Genomic DNA, 23,005 nt, shown 5'->3' with positions numbered 1-23,005 from the left:
GTAAATTTGGATGTGAACCTGATAAATTTGTGAGGAAATATTTAATGTAGGATGAACAGTTTGGAGGAGTGTATCCAGATTCTATTTGAATCATTGTTGTCCTCCTATCAAAACTGGAAACAGAGGTGGGCTGGCTTCTGACCATCTGTGGTTTATACTGTGGCAATATTAGAAATGGAAAGTATCAACAGTTTTAATTCACAAAGTTAATTTCATTATTTTGTTTTTTTTGTTTTAAATGAAACAAAAATGAAGAACAAGAAACAAAATAAAGATGTAGCCCGCTAGTGACTAATGTGGAGCCTAAGGAACATAGTGAACTGAGTGAAAACAGACTTTTAAAAGTACTGATTAAAAAGTTTGAAATCACTTTCGAAAGTGACTTTAACACCCAGTCACTTATGCTGCTGAAAACTGAGAAGGCTTGAGCTCCTAAATCCTCTAGAATACCATTTTCTCAAACGTACCTATGTGCTTGAAGATTTCCACGCTGGTACATCAGAAAGGAGGGACAATAACGTCAACTGACTTTTTTGATAAGTGTTAAGCATTTTTTGCATTAGTACCATAGAATCGGTGGTTGATTTACTGAAGACCTATGATCAGGTTTAAAAGAGAACTCATCACTATTACTTGAACTCTTATCTGAGCTTACCTGAACTTACCTGACCTTTTAACCTACCCATAAGATGGAGTATAATTAAACAATATCTTTTTATTTGTTAATACAAAGCAATAAACTAACCCATAGGTGTTTATTGCAGTTTATTAGAAGTATAAGCAGCTGAAATAAAAGTTATTGTTATTAGGTACAAGTATTTTTTTTTCCCCTCTTCTGCATTTTTCTAGGCCATTAACTTTTTTGAAATAACCTAAATGTGTGTGAATTCTGCCTGTGCTTCTGGCAGAAATACATCGGTGGGCATATTTTGTGCTGATTATTTAGTATGGTATTGCAATATTTTATTTATTTCAAGGTTATAATGGCGGGTTTCATTGTGAACCAGTTTTTAAAAAAGCATACGTCCTGGTGTCTTTGATTTTACTGTGGTGTTCTTGCCTTCATTAGTGAAGTGGAAAGCTTTTACTGCTTGACAGAGTAATTGTTGGTCTTGGCATGCTGTAGCAGAGATTTGTCAGATACGTTAAAGTTGATGAGTTTCAACCATTGGTTTTGTGGAAGTTTGAGTAAATATCTTAGCAGTTCTCTGCTTTTAATTGGTTGGGCAAACTCCTTTGTAGTGCATTAAATGACTGTGTAGTAGATGAGGTGCATCAGGCTTTTGGGAATGGTTGGGAATATACAAGAAGTTAAACAAGCTGTGAATCAGTAAACATGTAGGATGCTGGCCAAGTCATTAATGGTTTTGCAAGTTGTCTATTTGACTTCTTTTCAGGCAGCCAAAACTTTCTTTTTATGCTTCCCAAATTTTGTACTTTTACTGCCATCATAGCAACGTTGTTTTTTTTTCCGAATTATTTCAGCTCTCAAGAGGAAGCAGGTAGTCCATCCCCTCAAGTCTGTATCGGCCTGCTTTCATGAACCAGCTGAACAAAGTAGAGGTTACATTTGATTTCGGGGAAGACAGTGATGTTAGTACAGGTTTTCTTTACTGATGTATAAGCATATCTGCCTAAAACAAAAATACAGCATTACTTTTGGAGCTGCATGGAATGCTTTTACTTCTGCAAAGATGATAATGTAATGTCAAGGTATATATGACATACTGACTAATGGTGTTGCTTGATAAATTTGTTAACTCAGAGGCGGCGTTGCCTCGAGTAGCTGCTGCCCCTAACCCTTGGTATTCATTCTTGTCCCTTCTCCACCCAGTTGACAGTACCGGCTCACGTGCAGTTGTATTGGGAATGGGACTAAGGAAATTCCCCAGCTGTAAAATAAGACCCCTATGAGTCAAATCGGTTCATCAGTTTGGCGGTCACCAGATCAGAAGTGGAAGTGCGAGGGAGCAGGGCCAGGGGGTGTTTGCAGCTGTGTAGGCTTACTTAAGTAGCACCAGCTCTGAAAGGACCACATATAAAATAAACTGCATTTCTTTTCTGTTTATCCCTGTTGGTGACTGGTCCATACAGAGTAAAAGGTTTTGATTCCTAGAAACCTATAGATTTACGGTGCAGCTTAGAAGGTAGAGGCTAGTGATTTTTGTGCTGTGGGGTTCTTATATTCATAATTCGTTGTAGAATTGCCCAAAATGGTGAACTTCGGTGAACTTGTGGACTGTTCAGACTCAGAGTGAGTCTGCCTTCTCTGTTCATTGTAGACCATGTGCCTTATCTTTCCTCTGTAGCTAATCTGTATGTGAGAATCTAATAGTGAGAGCTACTGCTGTTATCTCCAGTGGTAGAGAAAGAACGTTGAAGTGGTGAAGATCTTGAATTGCATCTTTCCTGAATGTGCAGCATGCGAGAGACTGATGAAGAACTCGGTTTCTTGAGCATTTCTTCTGCAAATACAGACTAGCTCTCCTGACTGAGGAAACCTGTCAGGAAACCTGGACAGTGGCTTCACCGTTTTGCACCTATGTTTACTAGCTGCCATAAAGATAGAAGTAGCTACTGTTACATACGGAGAAGTGCTTTTATTGGCCAAGATCTATGTGAAGTATTGAAACAACTAGGAATAGTACTAGTTGTGAGAAGGGAATCACAGCCACGTGTTCTCATCTTCAGATGGCTAGCATCTCATTTGATGCCAGGCAGGTTAGGATATGTCTGAAACGTTGTTGGAAGGAGGCTGTGCGCTTTGTGCCAGGGCTTGGAATGCCCCCACGGCACTAGCTGTGGTTACTTGGAGTGCAGGCATCTCCTCCCTACCCCCACATAAATCTGATCTGGTTATGGCCATCACCTGGCTAGGAGATGGTTGCTATGTAAATTCTGATCTTAAACAGCTACTTGTAAGCTTATCATACTGTCATAACGTTAGTCACAGGTGCCCAAATGACTCCTCTACACTGGAGGCAACTCAGACTAATTTCAGGGTAATATAGAAGTTAGCAGTCAGGATATTGCTTTTGAAAATGAAGCATAGTTCTTGGTTAGCAGCTCTAGTTTTTAAACAGTAAGTATTGCAAATACAGTACCTGTGTTTCCACAAGGATTTCAAGGTCCTTTGACAAAGTAGAGAACCAGGTCAAAGGAAGTGACGGAGCTATGTTAGCCTAAAGCAGTGAAAGTAGACTAGAGTATAAAATAGGACTAAAAGTTCAGGTTATTGAAGGAACTTGAAACTAGGGCTGAAGCCTATAAATAATTTAAGGGAAAACAAATCTGCGTTGTGAGATTTGGTTGAGAGATGGCATTATAGTTAAGTTGCAGCAGTTTGGGAACCCGGTCATCATTTCTCTTGTCATCTTACACATGTGTATCCATGTTTTATATTTGTGCCTAGCAAAAGGTATTTTAGAGATTCCTCCCCCCCACCCCAGGCTGAAGATGATGATTTACGTTAAAACTGAAAGACCACCATGTTTGGACAGTCCCAAAGTTTATGAATAGATTTCCCTTGAAAAGTAAATTTTGCTTGTTATGATGAAATATAACATCAGTAAAACATAGGACATTTGTGTACATGTTGAGGCCTGTACAGTAAAATGGCAGAGATTATTTTAGGAATCTTTTGTAACCGTGCTATGAAAATAGAAAGGGGGAGGTGAGAAAGCAAGTCGTTTGTTTGAAAACATCGGAGGCCACAACAAAGCCACTCTGTGGCTTCACAGGCAAAGGTGACAAACCACTGTGATTGAATGGGTTGACAGGGCAATCGGATGTTCTAGGAGAGACATTGCTTTTGTATTAAAGGAGTCCTAGAATTACAGTTGTCTTTATAATATACTGAGAATCATGAGCTGAGCAATTAGTGATCAAGGTCAAGAACCCGAGCGAGGTTTTCAGCAAGATACTGCTGTAACAGTCCTGTGCCCCTTCACTCTTTCTTCTCCCCATTCTTCACGTCTGTACTTCTGTCATTGCAGGGGGTGGAACTTCTATTAAGGCCTTGCAAGGCAAAAGCGCTTGGACATAGAAAAAGTGGATTTGCCTCAATGCTGCTTTAGTTTCATGGGGGACTTCTTTTATATTACCAATCACATTTATGACCTTTTGAGAAAATGGAATGAATTAGCAAAGCAGTAGAAAAGGAGGCCACTTCTCTTTCCAAAGCAGTTGAGAAGAACCACTGAAAACTAATGAACGCCCTTCACTGAGCTTTCTATTTGTGTGATGGTCTGTCTTTAGTGTTATTGGACATTTGTTCTCAGTAATTATAGGATGCAGTTCTTACAGTGCGCTTAGAGTACTGGTAGGTTGTGGGAATGGCATAACTGCTGTGAATTTGGAGCGTGTTGGAGAAAGAACAGAAGTCTTCAGCAGGGATAAGGTGCTGCTGTATAGGGCAGCTTTCTTTGTAAAGCATAAATGCCGTTTGCTCTGGTACTGTGGTGCGAAGAGGAGGATGTGAGTAAGTAATGATACAAACTTATTTATGTTGAAGATAAACATTTGAAATCACTTCGTACAGTATAAGCTGTGTGTGTAAGTGTGAGAGAGAGATATGGTATGTTACCATCTTGTGATTCTGATGCCCCTTGAACTAAACAATTTTTTTCTGAGGATTTGTGGATTACTGAATTCTGGTGGAAATGTATGCAATTATCTGCCTGTGATTAAGAGACTAGAGAATGCAATTAAGAGAGCTGGGGAAACATGACCAACATGTATTTGCTAGAGGATGGTTGGATACTTCAGCCTTACTGGTTCTTCATCATTTAATACGGTTATAGTCCACATGTTATGCAAAGGAATTATTAAGATGCTGTAGTAATATGCTCTTGCTAATACCTATCTTTCAAAAGTTCATCTTGACCTGCTGTCCAAATTAAAGCTCTGAGAAAACTCTGCATTCAGAGCCTTAGGCTTGCCGGAAGAGCTGCTTGCCCAGAAATCTGTGAAGTTCAGTGGGTTGGTGTGATTTTTTTTTTTTTGAAGGATCGAGGCTTTAGGCAGCCAAAGGGCTCACTCTTCTGTGTTCCAAGAGTGAACCAAGAGCACTAAAATAGAGAAAAGGTAAAATTGCAAGAAATTAAAAAGCTGAGACTGACTGACAGAAGAGATGGCAATAGAAGAGAGAGGAAAGACAGAATATAAAGAGCAAGGAAGGCAAAGGAAAAGAGTTGTAAGGAAGGGGTGGAGAAAGACATGAATGTGAGGGGAGGGATGAGAAGAGATGCAGGACGGAAGGCATGAAGCCAGCAGGGAGGAGAGCTGAAGTGCCGAGTTGAATAACTCGGTCTTTTTTTGAGCTTGGGAGGGGTGTGAGGGAGCAAAACTGTGTCAGAGGCACTAAGGGTGGGGTTTGTCTTGGGTTTTGCCCAAGGTGTTCTTCACCTCCTTTCATAATGTGTGATGTCTTTTTACCTGCCCTACCCTCAGACGAGAGAAAGAGATTAATGAAAGCCTTTGGAATCAGAGAAACTCTTGTCAAGAAAAGTGTTCCACAAAGGAAATCAGAAAGATGGTGTGTGTTGTTTTTTTTTGTTTGTTTGTTTGTTTTTGGTTTTTTTAAGCAACTGTAACTTTGGTAGCTGTGTGAAGCTTTTCATCAAAGTAGTAAGGCAAGAATTCCCTTTTTCATTTAAATAACTATATGCTGATAACTGGACCTAATGGGGACAACAAATTGAATTTAAAAACTACAGAATTGAGTCCCTTTTTTTTCCCCCCTCTCTTTTTTCTCCTTTTTGTCCTTTCTTTCCATAAACACTCACTACTGTGGTAATCATATACTGGAGATGCTACAAGCATTAAATGCAGCAAAGTAGATTTCAAGCAAGGCAAATATTTTCAGGATTTGCCTCAAGGGATTTTGAGAAATGTGGCAGTAATGTCCTGTGTCAGTGTTTCACGGCAGGGTGATTCTTTTCCTGAGCACCACAAGTAAATTGGCTTGTCCGTGTGAGGTTTTCTGTCACTGTGCTCCTCCCCCCCCCCCCCCCCCCACCTTGACCTGATCTAGCTAAGCTTATAGAAAACTTTGTACTCAATACCCTGGTGGAAATTCTGTATGTCAAGGTACAGCATAACATATTACTATGTAGTTAATACAGTGATCTTTGTTTCGAATTACCCACTGGTGACCTGCCCTGATACAGATGGATGACAGTGTCAGGGCCTGAACAAGTACAGAAGATGATGCATTTTGCACCTGGCAATGTGGGAGCCACCCATCAAGCAACTTCTGAGCTTGCGGATGAAATCTTCATGAGAAATCTTCTTGACGTATTTTAGGATCCCCTGGATAGAGTCTGTTTCATAATTATATGACACCATACTTACAGAATGAGCATTTGTCAGAATGATTTATAACATTATGCCATAGCTGTTTTTTGTATATAATCCTTTGCCGGTGGAGACGCCCAAAATCTATATGGGCTGAGAGCATTTGCAGTGTTTGTTCAGAGCTTTTTATTTCTTCTTTTTTGTTTGTTTTATTTGGGGCTTTTTGTTTTTAACTTGTGTGCTAATGTGTTGACTGAGACTTATCCTAGTGATGAAACAAAATGAGATCTTTAGCCATTCTCAAATGTGAAAGGCTTGCCAACTAGGTTAGACTAAAGCCAGTTTTTCGTATAATACATATACAGCGACTTCAAATACATGTACTTATTTTTGCAAATGTTTTTAAAAATACATTTTAATATAGTTATTCACCCTCACTTTGTTTTTCTGCCATTTGAACTTCTTCAGCGCTGTTTATTTTGTGAGACATAAGGAAACCAGACAAAGATTTGCCATGAAGAAAATTAATAAGCAGAATCTCATCCTCCGAAACCAGATCCAACAGGCTTTTGTTGAGCGGGATATCCTGACATTTGCAGAAAATCCATTTGTTGTTAGCATGTATTGCTCCTTTGAAACAAGACGCCATTTATGCATGGTCATGGAATATGTAGAAGGTAAAGTATCTGTTTTCTTTTATTGTGGAAGAACAGGGTTTCCTAACACCAAGAAAGGAGAATAACCCGTGTGGTACTTGCATATCTAGAAGCAAGTACCCTGTGTGTCCCTGTGCTCTCATGATGTACGTTTAGGATCTGAATCCAAGAACAAGATGGCTTTCTTCCTAGTTGCTATCTACTGGTGGGACCTTGTAAAATGCTTGTGCTACAGCTGTAATGGGAAATGACTGCTCTTTGAATGAGTTCCTCATAGACTATAATCATAAAGGTCTTAGCATTTGAAGTTCATGTGAAAATGCTGTTTGCTTTTCTGGATAATTTTCATTAGCAGGTCCTGGGGTATTTACAATAGTGATTTTGCAAAGAGAGAAGAGGAAGCAATTTGAAAAGGTGCTGATGTTGAAGGAAAACAGAGTGGACAGAGAGTGCAAGATGAAACACCCAGGCTATGGTGGTTTGGGCATTTTTCAGTGGTAGTAGAGGCTTAATTGGTTTCCAGCTGAACCCTTGTACCAGTTGTTCCCAGCTTCGTATGGTTTGGCAGTACAGTGGTTGGTGTGGCTACATGGTAAACTGGATCATGGAAGTGATCTGGCTGAAAAATAAGCGTTTATGTCTGCAATTTATGCCTACCTCTGCAGCATATACGGATTATGCTGATACACCTGTAGAATTTAAGGCACCATCTGGAATGTTTGTCCTTTTTCCACAGGTGGAGACTGTGCTACTTTGATGAAGAATATGGGTCCCTTACCTGTAGACATGGCAAGGATGTACTTTGCAGAAACTGTTCTGGCCTTGGAATACCTCCATAACTATGGAATTGTACACAGGGATCTGAAACCAGACAAGTATGTATAAAGAACACAACCGTAAGAAGACTTTGACGTTGTTAGATAAAATATGAAGGGTGTAATTTTGCTATACGTGATGCAGGGTTTTTCATTGTGAATGTTATCATGTAGATTCACAATTTCTGCACAATTTATGATTTTTCATGATCTGCAGTTACAGAGAATGTGTTTTTCCAAAAGTGTTCTTTAAAATCCTTTAAGATAGAGCAGGCTATCAGAGTAGTTAAGAAAAATGTACTTATTCTTTCTGGTCACAGTGAAGGGAAATGCATTCTGTCTGTTAAGAAAAAGATCTTTCTAAGTACGCTTAAAACACTGTTTAATACAAAATACCATCAACTTAGATATTTGTATATATAAAGAACAGGTCAACCTGATCGGGAAACCTTTCTTGTTGCTTTTTTTTGCAAAGTTTAGAAATACAGTCTCTCTCCTATGTGTGTAAATAACATTACAGCAAGCAGCTATAGTGATTGGTATGATTGTTATATCTCCATTAATCTTCTGTCTGTCACACATTAAAAAAAGAATCGGGGTCACATCTGTTGAGAGAAAATACCTTAATAGCATGATGCTTCATGCTGCTGTAATATTGGTTATCAGCTAACTTAATATCTGATTTTTTTTCAAAAAAGGTAGGCATTTGCTATCTAACTCATTTCAAAAACTAAATTTATAAACCTAGATGTATTTAGCTATTACCGCTCACATGGTCCTGTAAGATGATGCTCAATTAGGTATATAAATAGTTTGTTTATGCCTGATAATAACAGTAACAAATGTAAGACTGTATCAGATTTTTAACCTCCCTGTTTTCTACCTGGTTCAATTACTTTTAAAATTGTCTTTATATTTCTGCAGTGCTGATGAAACTTTTTCCTCTCACTATAATAATAATAAGTGCATAATATTGAATTATATCGCAGTAACTTCAGATCATTCTAATTTTCAGTTTATTGGTAACATCCATGGGCCATATAAAGCTTACAGACTTTGGCCTGTCTAAGGTGGGGCTAATGAGTTTGACTACCAATCTGTATGAGGGTCACATTGAGAAGGATGCCAGAGAATTCCTTGACAAACAAGTAAGAGACAGCCTTTTTCATTTCTACATTGAGTGTTCAAGTGAGGTCATGTTTTGCCAGCAGAGTGTATTGTATAAACTATGTTTATTTCTGCACTGGTGTTCCTATTGTATATGCTAGTTACTTTTACTGGTGCCCTGCGGATTATTTTTTCTTTCTACATTAGCATCTATTAGTAAGATGAACAACCTAATTGTGTTCAAGTGAGTCTGTGAGAGAGACAAATGGAGAACTGTTTTTATAAGGAATTCAAAAGTCTCAGCAGAGTGCTTGTGGAGCACATGATGCATTGTACAACCAAGGGTACTAAAATCCTTGCTATGGCCCATTTCCCTTTGAGCATGCCTCATTACCATTGCTCACAATCTGTTCACTGTAAAAGTTACTTAAGATAAAACCATCACAACTTTCATGTAAAGAAAGTTGTGATATGTTTAAGTTAAATAAAATATTTCCTGTGATCGACATATTAAAGTAAATGAAAAAAGAAGCTATCCTTTGCATGACAGACATGCAAATGTGATTATGATGCCTAAAAATGTAGGTAGGTCATTGTAAAGAAATTAGATTTTATGCGAGCTCAACAGCCTAAAACTGACTGAATTTCATTTCTCTATATTTACATATTATTTTACATTTCAAGAATTGTAAATGTAAACAATATGATGTAATTAGTGGTGTTAGGCCAATTTTACCATCGTGTTTATTTTCTTATTTTTAGGTTTGTGGTACACCTGAGTACATAGCTCCTGAAGTAATACTGAGGCAGGGTTATGGAAAACCAGTGGACTGGTGGGCTATGGGAATTATCCTTTATGAATTTCTTGTTGGGTGCGTGCCATTCTTTGGAGATACACCGGAGGAGCTCTTTGGACAAGTAATCAGTGGTGAGGATCACTGAGGAAAGAATCAAATTTCTCAGCTTGCTATGAAACATTTCCGTTTGTTAATAGTAAAGCCATTTAAAACTTCACACTAGTTTTTTCGAGCTAGTTTTGGTCCCCAAAAAAGGCACCGTTGTAATATTGCAATCACAATTTTCTGTCAAAGCAAGAAAACAAAATTTGGACTAAAAGCTGAGTTTATTGTACATTGTTGCTGATTACAGAAATGGAGTAATGTAGAGGACAATGGCTGAGTTGCACTGCTTGAAAAAGGAAAGCAGCATTAGTAGTCAAATAGTGCCACTACGGCACAGTGTTTTCAGTCTTTAGTAAAGAAATTATACCAGAGAAGAGAAGGTTAAAATTAATTTGCGTTATTAGGAAAATGCCTCATGGCACAATGAAGAGATTAACAAAGATGTAATAAAACCCTAAGACAAATGTCTCCCAAGTAATAAATAATGAGAAAGAGAAGGAAACGAGTTCAATTCACAGATTGTTAATGATTTCATTGGTGGTTGTTGTAGTGTAATGTTATTTCTGTAACATCTGTTCTTCTTTCACTTAAAATTCAATAACCTTTTAGATCTTAACCTGCAAGCTGACCCTAAGTGGTGTTATGCATCTTGTGGCAAAACTAAATGATAATTAAACAGACTCACTTAGTATCCTACCTGCTGTTTCCATAAATTTCCCAGATGCATAGATGTAGAAGGCCTCTGCTTATGCCAAAAGTTTAACAGAATGGCACCTCTGTTAGTGAGTATTTCCCAGTGTGTTTTATGGTTTGCTTAAAAGGTCCACGAGCTAGTAGCAAAAACCAAAAAAAACGGCAGCAACAACAAAAACCCCAAGTCCCAAACTAACTGAACCTCCCTCTCCTTGTTCTCTGAGAACTCAAGAAATCTACTTTTGTGCCTAAGGAAACTTTCTGTCATTATCGCACTTTGCATCTCTGATGTTGCAAGCCAGACTTATTTGTAAACTTTAATGGACTTGTGGACTTGCGATTGCTGTCCATTATACGACCTCTTTATGCAATATCCTAGCTGTTCATGGATTTGCAACCATGCTGTTTGCTGATGGGATACACCAAGGCCTCAGTGGCGAGGAGAATCAACTGTTTAATTAACACAAGCAGCAAATGCTGGCTTTGTTCTTGATGCCTCACAGCTGCAATGCATATTCATGTTTTAAATTCCAAATCAGACTTAAACTGCAGTAGAAGCTGTAGGCAGGCAAACATGGACATAACTCATGTTTTTATTGCGTTTCCGGAGACGCGTGCATTTGTGTTTATATCGTTAGGCAGCTCTTTGATTGGGGGGAGGGAATAGTCTAAAATTAATGACAAAATTTGCACTTTGGACTTTATATTTCATGTGTCACATTAATTTTACTTTTTGTAAAGCACATTGTCACGTGTTACAGTTTAGCTGATACTTATGTAAATAACTTCATCTTTTTGAATGTGCCCATTTACCTTGCAGAAGTTATTTTTAAGGACTGTTTGTAAACCTGATTCATTTCTGCTCACATCCCAGCACTGTAGGTCAGCTTAGTTTCTTGTTTCGCTTTTGACTTTCTAGGGTTTTCTTTTCTTCTAAATGTCCTTATTTACTGAAGTCATTCTTTCTGTCAACACCTGCAGGAGAGCTCTTTTGATGCAAAGGTTTCCTGTGCTAAAATGTAAGGTCCCTTTTGTATTCAACTGTAGAAACCTTACTGCAGGCTCCAAGATTTTAATTCCAATTTCTGTGGGTGAAATCTACATTCTGCATGAAACTCTACCCTCAAATATTGCCCCTTCGTTTCAGCTCCTTTCTTCTGTGTTGTAGGTTGCCGTTCTTTCCCCCTAAGTTGTTTGAGTACAACCACGGGAGGCCTAAGTGTAAACTAGATGCCCAAAATGATCCAGGTTAAAAATAACTGTCCAGAAACAGGTTGCAAGTCATGCCTGTTTATTTCAGTATCTTTCTTTGAACTCTGTAATGCAAAGATGGAATTCATGTATAACCTTTGAGTATAATTTCTCCAGTGCTGACCATGTTAAAGGAAAAACATAGATCATGTAATTATAACACAATCCTAACAGTCTTCTGTATCGCCCGAGATTGGTCCTAGTAGTGCTCTGTTCCTCTGATGCCAAAATCCCAAACAACTTGTACAGAATTTTGTCTAAACCTGCAAATTACATTTGTGGAGGCAGCTTCTGCTAAAAATCAGGTGAAAAAATTGCTGTGCAAGCTGCTATGAGGTTTATGTTCATGTTGAAAGTGGCACAGTTTTCCGTTGTTTAATATAAACAAGGTTTGGCAGAATTTCTATTCAGCCTTACCTGGATGCTGCAGGGTATAACAACTTGGTTGCAGGATTTAGGTGTAACTTGGTATGAAGTGCAAAAGGCCTTAGTAATATAGGGGTCGGAGTTTTTTCCACTATAGCACAGGAGATTTGGAAAAAAAGTTTGGCATTATCACTCCAGACCACAGAGTCCCATACCTCTGCCCTTAGTCATATGGAGTAATGACTTCAGTGAAGCTACTAGCATTGGAGGAGGATTACAGATGTGAGCAGTGACTGCTGGATCAGGTCAGCTGTGTCCATCTTACCACCAGTTTCCAGGAACAAAATTAGTATTTAAACCACGTTGCCCTTTTAGGGGAAGAGGGACAGCATACAGGTTGCTGGTGTTTTGCAGGAGCTTTCCACGAACCACGCGTTGCTATGTTCTACTGTTTAAACGCTATTTTGGGTTAAAGGATACCTTCAAGGAAAGTGGGATCATAAAAATATATACATAAAGAAGATGTAGAAAATATTAAAGTCAAAAATAGTTACTACGCAACATGAAGCAACTTCAGAAAGTTACCTTAACTCTGACTACTGCTAGCACAGTATGACAGCTTTCACAGAGATTTTGCTGGATGTTGGGACCAAACTTAAATAATAACAGATGACTTTCTTTTTCACCAGATGAAATCAACTGGCCCGAAAAGGATGAAGCACCACCTCCCGATGCCCAGGATCTGATTACCCTGCTGCTCAGGCAAAATCCTTTGGAAAGATTGGGAACAGGTTAGGTGGTAGTATTTTAAATTTTGTTAGTATACTAAAAATAGCTTCTATATTCAGCATGCTGGGCCTTTTGTTCTTGTATTTGTTTTGCCAGGGAAGCATCTGTCAGTGTGTGCGCATGACAGCATGTTGTTAGAGTAGAGGGTATTTTGCAGATTCAAAACAGTGAAAGGAGCTTAACTATATGATGATTATAATCTTGTAGTGTTCACATGTGGTTGTTCTCGTTTACTCTTCTATTGCCTTGATGAGGAAAACAGAAACCTCTCAAAGATCTAGTTAGCCACTGGAAGGAGTTCCTTCATTAATACGCTACTAAATAACTAAGAAAGAGAGAAAGGGAGTCAAAACACAGTGAAGTTTTTCTTTGCCAAAACACAGTGAAGTTTTTCTTTGCCAGAAGTACCTTGACCTTGCAAATGAGTTCCTCCTGATTCTAGGGCGGGTAATGGCTACTTGAACTAATTATTCAGAAATGACTGCCTGAGGTCGCCTTGTGAAAAGGCTTATCATTCTCATTCAGCGCTACTGCCTTGTATGGAAAAGAATAAGCTCGGAAGCGTGAATGTTAAGGAAAGAAATGGGTATCAGTCAGAATACAAGTTGCTTGTTCTGCTGTGGTCGTTCAGTGCCAGGCTTGTTGCATTTCAAGTGACGAATCTGGTAGATGGTATTAGGTGTAATGAACCTGCATTGGCCAGTGAAAGCACTGTGTGATTATGTAATATTGTAGAAGTTAGTAGTTGATGGAGCAAGGTTTTAGTTGGAAATTTGAGAGGAAGGCAGAAATACCACTGATTATTTTTAAGGTGTTAATGTATGGGAGCCCTAGTTTCTGCATCTCGCTTGGCGAGACACCATGTAAACCCAGAACAAAAAAAATAAGGCCTCCTACCTAAAAGAGCCTATATATAAGGCAAGAGTCTTCTAGTGAACACTATATGTGTAAATGAACATAGACATATGTGGGAGGTCAAGGAAACGGGGTGGCACATTTAGTCACCATGGCAGTACTTAGAAAATTACGAGCAAAACTGAATCCAGTAGTCAGACTCAGTGATGCATGTGTTTAGAGCTAACATAAAATGGAGCATTAGGAACAAGTTAATGACTGGCTTCACAACAGTCACTCAGGGAAACATGAGTATAACCAGACTCCTAGTACTACTGATGCAGTCCCAAACCACAGGTTGTCTTTTGGGAAATAGTGAAGTGACAGCAAGGACAGAGCTATGTGTCCCATGCTCCCTGAGCATCTGGGGTCTATGTGAGTGTCACTTAGGCACCACTGTATGTGATGATCTGGAGTAAGTGGCATCCCAGTAAAGTTTGTTGTTTTCTCTGGTCTCACACTGGGCAAGGTAGGGGTGAGGGAGCTATCATGCCAGAGTCACAGTTCCTCCGCTTCTTCCCACTTCATCTGCTGCAAAGGGCACTCCAAAGGCCTCCAATTGAAGAACTAGAACTAGTTCCATCTCCTTGTTTTAAATATACTAATTTCAGGCATTGTCATTTCATTGCCTGCATACTTTCTTCCTTCTAAGTGTAGTGTTAGTGCAAGACTGTCACCCTGTGAGAGACTGGATCACAAGCAGACTGCAAGTCCTGCCTCTCTCTGTTTTGCTGCAGCTGGTTAAGAAAGTGAATCGGCTAGAATTGGACTGGCCTAAGTGCTGTAATGGTCAGTGCCTCCACATAAAACATCTCTTCAGTTTGTTTGTGGGCTGATTTCTTTTGACTGTTTATGATCTCTCAAGAGCTGGTCGTCTGAAGATGGGAATCCTGTAGCCATTTCCTTGAATCACAGAGGGATGTTTAGAAACCAAAACAAAGCTTTTAAGTGTCAGAAGCAACTCACAGAAACAGAGGCCGCAACATGAGTGGTCCCACAGGAGCACTGATAAATAGCATGGTTTATCCCAGGCTACGCCATGCATTTCAAAGACAGCTCTATCTATTCATTACGTATTAGCTCTTGCATAGCACTCCATGAAAATGCGCAGTTGTGGATTTGCTCAGGGGACGTTAGTGGCATAGTGAAGATGAAAGGAGATGATAGATGCTGTGCTACTTTTGAAGAAGGAAAATGACAGAAAGAGGATTTTAAGCAACAGGAAAGCAACAGCACCAAGTCCTGATAGAAGATGACTCAAATTGGGCTCTTTGAGTTTGAAGGGTCTGATATCTAGTCCAGAATTAAGTAATTCTGCTGTAATATTCCATAACAGTATTCACAAAAGGCAGAATCCATTGTTACTGTTCACTTGGCTACTTACTTGCCATTAGATGTGATTTTGGTTTCATTTAAAAGATTTGGCTTGCATGAATTTTTCCTTGATGCAGCCTAGAAAAAGTAAAGAATGCAGCCTAGAAATCTTAACACTCTAACTTAGAGACCAGCCTTGGGGACGTGCTGCTTTTTTCAACAACTCTCTGCTACCTTAGCCTAGACCAGTAAGAAAGTTTATGCACTGTAGCAAGTTGGCAGTTACTGTTGTTACTACTGCTGGTCTGTTCATTTCTCATTTATGCTCCCCTGCCTGCCCCCAAGACAAAAATTCCAGTACTTCATTGTGTTTTTACAATTTTTGCTTAATTTGAATATGAGGTGATAGTTTAAAAGAAATTATAACTAGCAGGCAATTGTAAGACTGTTCCGGTGAAGTTGCATATTGCTGCCTAAAATACTAAAAGGAGCTCTTAAGCAGCAATGGTGTTGCAATGAATGACTCTTGAGGAAAGAATCAGTCTTCATTACTTCCCAACTTCTATTTACTCTTCTGTTGTGCATGTGTACATTTTGGCTATTACTGCTGCTATGTCTGATGCTTCAGACTAATGTGTAGCAGATGCATAATAATTAGCTTACACAGAAAAATGTAATAGAAATGTTAAAAGGGGAAAGAAGAAAAAGCAGCGCCACCACTGTTAAAGAAACAGCAACAGCAAAACAGGGGCAGGGAGGTGCTCTGACAAGTTTAGACCACTCTAGTGGAAATAGGCAATAGATATACTTGACTGCAGTGACGCCTTTCCAAGCTAATTTATGTTTTTTGAACCATAAATTTAGTTGATTTAATGTCGATGGATTTGGTTAACATCCACTCAGTGCTTTTCTCTGGCTCCCCCAGGTGGTGCATATGAAGTAAAGCAACATCAGTTCTTCCGGAGTCTTGACTGGAATAGTCTGCTGAGGCAGAAAGCAGAATTTATTCCACAGCTGGAGTCTGAAGATGACACAAGTTATTTTGACAGTAGGTATTAGATTGTATTAAAAAAAAAAAATGTGGTGAACGCCTTGTTAAAATAATCACTATCTTTTCACTTTTACATTTGCTTCCTGTGCTCTGAAAATCCCCTTTATCAGAACCAGTGGCAGCTGTGGAATTTCACTAGTGGTTTTATATTTCAGGAGCAATAATCTTAATTAAATTATACTTTTAATTAATACTAATACTTCCTTCCTGGTAAACTCAAATAATTTATTTTCCTTCTCTGTAGCTCGTTCTGAGAAATACCACCATATGGAAACTGAGGAAGAAGATGATACAAATGATGAAGATTTTAATTTGGAGATTAGACAGTTTTCCTCATGTTCACACAGGTTTTCAAAAGTAAGTAAAATTATTGTAATGTTAGTATGCAGTGTGTTAGTCTATAATAAATATATTGCTACCTTTATAGAGGTTGGAAAAGTCAGATACGGAAGAGGTGTATAGGGCGTTGTTTCTCTGTGAAATTGTCTACTGAAATTGAGTGACAATGAAATTAATACCATTAATTCAAAACACGGGAGGATTCTGTAGGAATCCTCCCCCCGAATCCTCAAGAAGGTAATAGAAAATGATATCCTTTCTATAAACAGATTTATACTTTCTATTAAAAAAATGTGTGATGGTTTAAGAGGAATTTTAGAGAAACTGTGTTAAGTGCTAAGGCATGTTACTTATCTTGATTTTCTTTATGGTTTATGTGTTCCTCCAGTTGTGTGCTGGTATCTTGCAGGTAATGGCATAGCACAGATTATATTACTAACTCTACAGCAGAAGTGAGCTTAAGTGGCTGTAGACTGCGAGTGATTTGATCAAGAAGAAATGTGGATTTGAGGGAGTGATTTGAATGATGTGAGTTGAGGGTAAAGTTGAGTGTCCAAAATGAAGGCTATTCTAGTAGTTGCGATGAGAGCTAATTGTTGTTGGGCAGGGGTTGCCAGCAGGAGCAGCATGGACATGCTCAGGAAGTACTGTGGAAGAAAAATTGGCAGGAAATAATGAAGAAGTTGAGTGCCAATGAGTGTGCTTTTAGTCTTACGTAATAGCCACCAGTGATTTTCAGAAACTTTCCATTAATACACGTTTCCTTTAACCTGTTTTAGGAACTATTTAAAGGTATTTTGAAAGCATGTGGTTGTTTGTCCTGGTTAATGCTTTAATTAATCAACAAATTTCATACTGACTCTGTAGTACCACATAGGTATATGCAAAGTCCGTATAAACTGTGTGTGATAGCATGGAGGAGCAGAAGCAGAACCTGCAAATCTAGTTATCTTCATTCTGTGTAACTGCCTGTTTTGACTTGGTGGCATGTTCCCACTTCAAATAGTGGTAAATGATAAAAGTGTATTTTCCTCTTCAGAGTTATCTTCTATCCCTTTGAAAGCAGCGTACCTACAGTAATGATTTGGTATGTTAATGTCATTGCATCTCAAACTGTAACTCACGCTGCATGTAATATACAGTTGACAGTTACTTTGTGTTGTTTGTCAGCTAACCAAACAACAGACTTCCAGTGAACAGAATTTATTTTTTGTCAATCTTTTGGCCGAGGGATTTTGTTCTTACGTTCATAGTCGATTCAGATTCTTTTTTTTTTTTTTCCCCCTTTCCATACCTAACTAGTAGACCTAAATCAGTCCAGTGACCTAAGTAACCTACCTAAATCAGTAGGTTAGGGTTAGAGATTTTTTTCTTCTTCATTGGCTTTATAGTGAAGGAGTAATCTAAGATGTGCATTGATTCTGTGACCCAGAAACCCCAAAGGTATGAATTTTGCTTGTAGGCTTATAGTTCACACAGTGAAATGGGGAGAGTGCTGGTGAATTCATAACAAAAAAAACAGATGTTGTTCATGACCCTGTATGTAACGAGCTAAGAAAGCAAAATTAGAAATCATTTTAAGAACGCTTTTGGAAATGTAAAAAGGCTGAAGATGCTTGGAGTTTACACTCTGAAATACCATATAAGAGTTTAGAACATGCAGAGTACCATGTGAAATGTCCTTTTCTGAATAACTTTTTATATAAAATATGTCAGTGATGAGTTGGATTTTTGTGTTGTTTTTGTGTAATAGGTTTTTAGTAGCATAGATCGAGTCACTCAAATGCAAGGTGAAGAAAAAGAAGATGCAGGAGACAAAATAAAAAGCGTAACATTGCCTTCTGTGGAATCTTTAAGCTGGAGTTCAGAATATTCTGAAATGTAAGTAGAAAGAAGTGTTGGAGGTGATCTACATCCTGGTTGTCAGGTAGCAGGCCTGCTCATCTCAATAACTGCATGAGGGTTTATTTTTTTAATGCAGGCAACAAATATCCACATCCATCTCCTCTGACACAGAGAGTAGCAGGCAGCGACATAGTTCTGGTTTGCTTCCGAAACTGGCCATATCAGCTGAAGGAGATCAGGATGATCCCACTTGCCTAGTGGGACCCCGGGAGGAACAGGAAAAGGCTGCTTTTGGGAATGAAGAAATAGTGCAAGATGAACCTGAGGTAACCACTCCAGCAAGTACTATTAGCAGCTCCACACTATCAGGTAATTTATAGTGGGTTTCTTGACTGATGACATTAGAAACAACTGTGGTGGTTCTGGGTTTTACACTAGCATTCTTGGATTTAAAAGTCCTTTGTTTCAGTACTGCTTTAAAGAGAACTAGCCCAGGAAGGCTTTGGTTTGGACACAGGCTTAAACTTAGAAAGTCTCAAAATAATGCCTGTTTAAAAAAAAAAAAAAAAAAGTCAGAATCTTTGGAAATGCCAGCAGTTGGTGTTACTTTGCTGACTGGATGAGCTGCTGTGCAGGTAAATGAAATGATGAGCCTGTGCAGGAAGGATCCTTTTGTGGAGAAATGGGGTCTTAGATCCCTTGAGCATTTAAAGCAGCATTTTTACAACTTCCCTCATCTAGGTTGGTGCTTCTGATTGATCATCCTAGAGTCTTTCTGACTGGTCTGTACTGTTGTTTCCTAACGCACTGTGCTGCATCATTGTATTTTTTAATTGAGACATTTCAATGACGTATGCCTTTTAGAATTGGCAGTGTTGTCTTTGACTCATGGAAGTCTAGGAAAGAGTTTTGTAAAGTGCCTCCTATTTAAATAATAATTTTGGTTTTGCACACCTTCCCCCACACAAGTATTTGTGTGTATTTCAGTAGGATCCGGGGCCTCCACACCTTGCTGTTTTTTGTACTTCCAGAGGAAAGTTTTGCATTACTCTAGGACGACTTGATAGTTAACACAAATCTAGGCCTATATCACTCACGTTCGACCAGATACAGGTTCCGGTAATCTCCTTTCTACATATACCTATCTCTAGCTTGCTTCTCTTTTGTACCTCACTAAGTGGTCCCAAGTTATCCCTTATATTATGTTTCCTTTCTATTTCTGTACCCCCAATTTCCCTTTTAGTCTGTATTTCCACCTTTTTCCCCTCTCCTTTTCCTGGGAAAACTTCTCTAAGCCCATCCAGCTGAGAAACTAGAACCGCTTCCATCTACTTCCCTTGTTGTCAAAATCCTTTTGTTGCTGTATAGTTCTGTTCCCTCCACCCAATGTTAGGATGATGGCTTTAACATAGCAGTAGTGGGCAAAGCTCAAAGCCAAAGAAAAAAAGTTTCTCTTTTGTCCCTTAGCAATTAGGCTTAAGAATAGTTGCAGTTTTCTCCATGATTCCTTAGCAACAGGTTATTCTGTGACCTTAGAGAAAGACTAGGAATTATTCCTATGCCTCTAAAATAGGAGAGCCCACTCTTGATGCTTGTTTCATGAAGTTGTACAGCTTCCCTGTGACATCTTTGAATCTTTAAAGAAATCTTTTGCAAGTTGTTCCTGTGGTACAAGGACACTTTTTTCATTGTTTGAAATGCTCTTTTCCTCCTTCCATTCAATATTGTGGAAAACTGTTACCTAGAATAAACTAATACCAATGTGGTTGTAATACTGAGTTTTGTGGTGCCAGGTATCTTCCTCTGCATAGGTGTGGTAGAAAACCACCAAAAGAATGAAAGCAAAAGATGGTAATTAAAAATAGACTTAGTGTTTTAATGATTTTGGAAAAGTTCTTAAGCTGATAGCATCTTATGTAACATTGGAGCCTCTCATTAACTTTAGTAGGAGCTCACAATGCAAAATGAATGATTATGTATGCTGAAGTTCTGTAAGGTGAATGTTGCATATTGAGCTACCACACTTGCATCAGCTTTTCTCTTCATTTTACTTTGGTCAGTGATTACAAGCCGTTGCAGTCACTGCTGCTTCGATGCATTCTGTTAACCTTTATGCAGTCTGTAAGTCTGTGAAAGAATTACTCAGTTTTTTGTAATGTCGTTTTGCAAACTTATTGACAGAAAGGAAAATTCCCATCTCACAATCCTATTGTTTCCCCTCCCTGACCCCCAGTTTCCCTCAATGTGTTTATCCCTTCTTCTTTGTACAGTTGGCAGTTTTTCAGAGCACTTGGATCAGATAAATGGAAGAAGCGAGAGTGTGGACAGTACAGACAACTCATCAAAGCCACCCAGTGAGGTTGCTTCTCATATGGCTCGTCAGCGATTAGAAAGCACAGAGAAAAAGATCATCTCTGGAAAAGTCACAAAGTCCCTTTCTGCAAGTGCTTTATCCCTCATGATCCCAGGAGGTATAGATAAATCTGTTAGTTTAAAGTGTTATGATTTGTGTATACTGGATGTTTTATGATGTAAACACAAGATTTTGGAGAGTCCAAAATGGATTCTGTGTCACAGATTTTTTTTCTCTTGTTCCTGTGTGCTACTGGATGGTCCCATTTTGTCAGCCACCTACAGTGGTCAGATCACAGTTGAGAGACCTTCTCTCGTAGGCAACCTGTAGTTCAGTAGTGACTGCTTTGTGTTCAACCACAGAGAGACCTTCTCTCGTAGGCAACCTGTAGTTCAGTAGTGACTGCTTTGTGTTCAACCACAGAGAGACCTTCTCTCGTAGGCAACCTGTAGTTCAGTAGTGACTGCTTTGTGTTCAACCACATACCTGCACAGCAGGATGCACGCTTTCAGGCCCAGTCCAACTTTTGGTAGGGCTGTCGCTGCAGTTATAAAGAGCTAGCTGTTGTGCAGCTCCCTGAAAAACTGATAGTCAGTTTCAGCAGCATGCTCTACCAGATTAGTTCTTTCACATCTTCTGTGAGGAAAGATAATAAGAAATGTCCTAAAGGTGGAAGCAGCCTGTAGGCTTCTGTTTGGACTACATTGGTTTACAGGGAGCGCTCAAAATGTGAGGCCAGGAATACTGCTATAAATAAGTAGAAGGATAATAGTAGTGTTGAGCGCTTCCAGATGAAGCGTTAGCCCTTCACAGAAGCACAGAATGGTTGAGGTTGGAAGGGGCCTCCAAGATCATCTAGTCCAGCCCCCCTGCTCAAGCAGGGTCATCTAGAGCATATTGCCCAGGATTGTGTCCAGGCAGGTTTTGAATGTCTCCAGGGAAGGAGACTCCACTACCTCTCTGGACAACCTGTTCCAGTGCTCCGTCACCCTCACAGCAAAGAAGTTTTTCCTCGTGTTCAGACAGAGCTTCCTGTGTTCCAGTTTCTGCCTGTTGCCTCTTGTCCTGTTGCTGGGCACCACAGAGAAGAGTCTGGCCCCGTTCTCTCGACACCTCCCCTTCAGATATTTATACACGTTGATGAGATCCCCTCTCAGTCTTGTCTTCTCCAGGCTGAACAGGCCCAGCTCTCTCGGCCTTTCCTCACAGGAGAGATGCCCCAGTCCTCTCATCATCTTTGTAGCCCTCCGCTGGACTCTCTCCAGGAGTGCCACGTCTCTCTTGTCCTGGGGAGCCCAGAACTGGACACAGCACAGCACAGCACTCCCCTGGCCTCCCCAGGGCTGAGCGGAGGGGCAGGATCACCTCCCTCGACCTGCTGGCAACACTCTGCCTGATGCAGCCCAGGATAGCACTGGCCTCCTTGGCCCCAAGGGCACACTGCTGGCTCATGCTTAACTTGTTGTCCCCCAGGACTCCCAGGTCCTTTTCTGCCGAGCTGCTCTCCAGCAGGTCAGCCCTCAGCCTGTAGAGGTGCATGGGGTTATTCCTCCCCAGGTGCAGGACCCTGCTCTTGCCTTTGCTGAACTTCAGGAGGTTCCTCTCTGCCCATCTCTCCAGCCTGTCCAGGTCCCTCCGAATGGCAGCACAGCCTTCAGGTGTGTCGGCCACTCCTCCCACTTTAGTACCATCAGCAAACTTGCTGCGGGTGCACTCTGTGCCTTCCTCCAGGTCACTGATGAATACATTGAACAGGACTGGTCCCAGGACTGACCCCTGGGGGACGCCGCTAGCCACAGGCCTCCAACTAGACTCTGCGCCTCTGACCACAACCCTCTGAGCTCGGCCATCCAGCCAGTTCTCAATCCACCAATTCACTTTGTAATGTTTCAATATCAAAGTCCAAACATGCTAAGCTTTGAGGGAGTTTTTCAAAAGTGGGGTTAGGCCTTAACTTTGTGCGCTGGCCATATGCTGCTTTTAGACCTTAAGGGTAATATTTAAGTATCTACTGGTCTGATAACATGGCCCTGCACTTGCTTTATATGTTCAAAGCTGGCTTTAACAGTAACTTCAGCAGGTTATTTTGAGTGCTCAGAAGAGTGGAAAACTGTAGTCAGTGTTGAATAGTTGGTCCTAGCTATCTGAGGAGGAGAGAGCTGACATCTCAAACTTCACCCATCTCCAGAGTGTAAAGCACATGTACCGTAGCACTGCATCTGCTCTCCATGATACCTTGGTCAGCAAATGCTGTGCTGTTGTGCATATCCTCGAGACCCTGGGGGGAGGTGAAAGGCCCATTGATCACTGTTACTACAGGAGTTTCTGATGCG

At 39.9% G+C, this 23,005-nt stretch overlaps 1 protein-coding gene across 10 annotated transcripts in view; it reads left to right on the top strand.

Moving 5' to 3' along the window:
- Positions 1-23,005, top strand: part of LOC138064432 (microtubule-associated serine/threonine-protein kinase 4-like) — a 300,511-nt gene that overhangs the window by 265,041 nt on the left and 12,465 nt on the right. For all 10 annotated transcript variants that reach the window (XM_068926979.1, XM_068926978.1, XM_068926977.1 and 7 more), the window contains 10 exons: positions 6,766-6,974; positions 7,690-7,828; positions 8,784-8,916; positions 9,638-9,803; positions 12,777-12,878; positions 16,010-16,132; positions 16,380-16,492; positions 18,228-18,355; positions 18,456-18,688; positions 20,590-20,790. In XM_068926979.1, coding sequence (XP_068783080.1) covers positions 6,766-6,974; positions 7,690-7,828; positions 8,784-8,916; positions 9,638-9,803; positions 12,777-12,878; positions 16,010-16,132; positions 16,380-16,492; positions 18,228-18,355; positions 18,456-18,688; positions 20,590-20,790 — 1,547 coding nt within the window. The remainder of the gene's footprint in view (positions 1-6,765; positions 6,975-7,689; positions 7,829-8,783; positions 8,917-9,637; positions 9,804-12,776; positions 12,879-16,009; positions 16,133-16,379; positions 16,493-18,227; positions 18,356-18,455; positions 18,689-20,589; positions 20,791-23,005) is intronic.

The sequence above is a fragment of the Struthio camelus genome, chromosome Z (genome assembly GCF_040807025.1).
Source record: "Struthio camelus isolate bStrCam1 chromosome Z, bStrCam1.hap1, whole genome shotgun sequence".
NCBI classification, from domain to species: Eukaryota; Metazoa; Chordata; class Aves; order Struthioniformes; family Struthionidae; genus Struthio; species Struthio camelus.
Note: the sequence above shows the minus strand (reverse complement) of the source record. Positions and strands in the feature narration are given on the sequence as shown.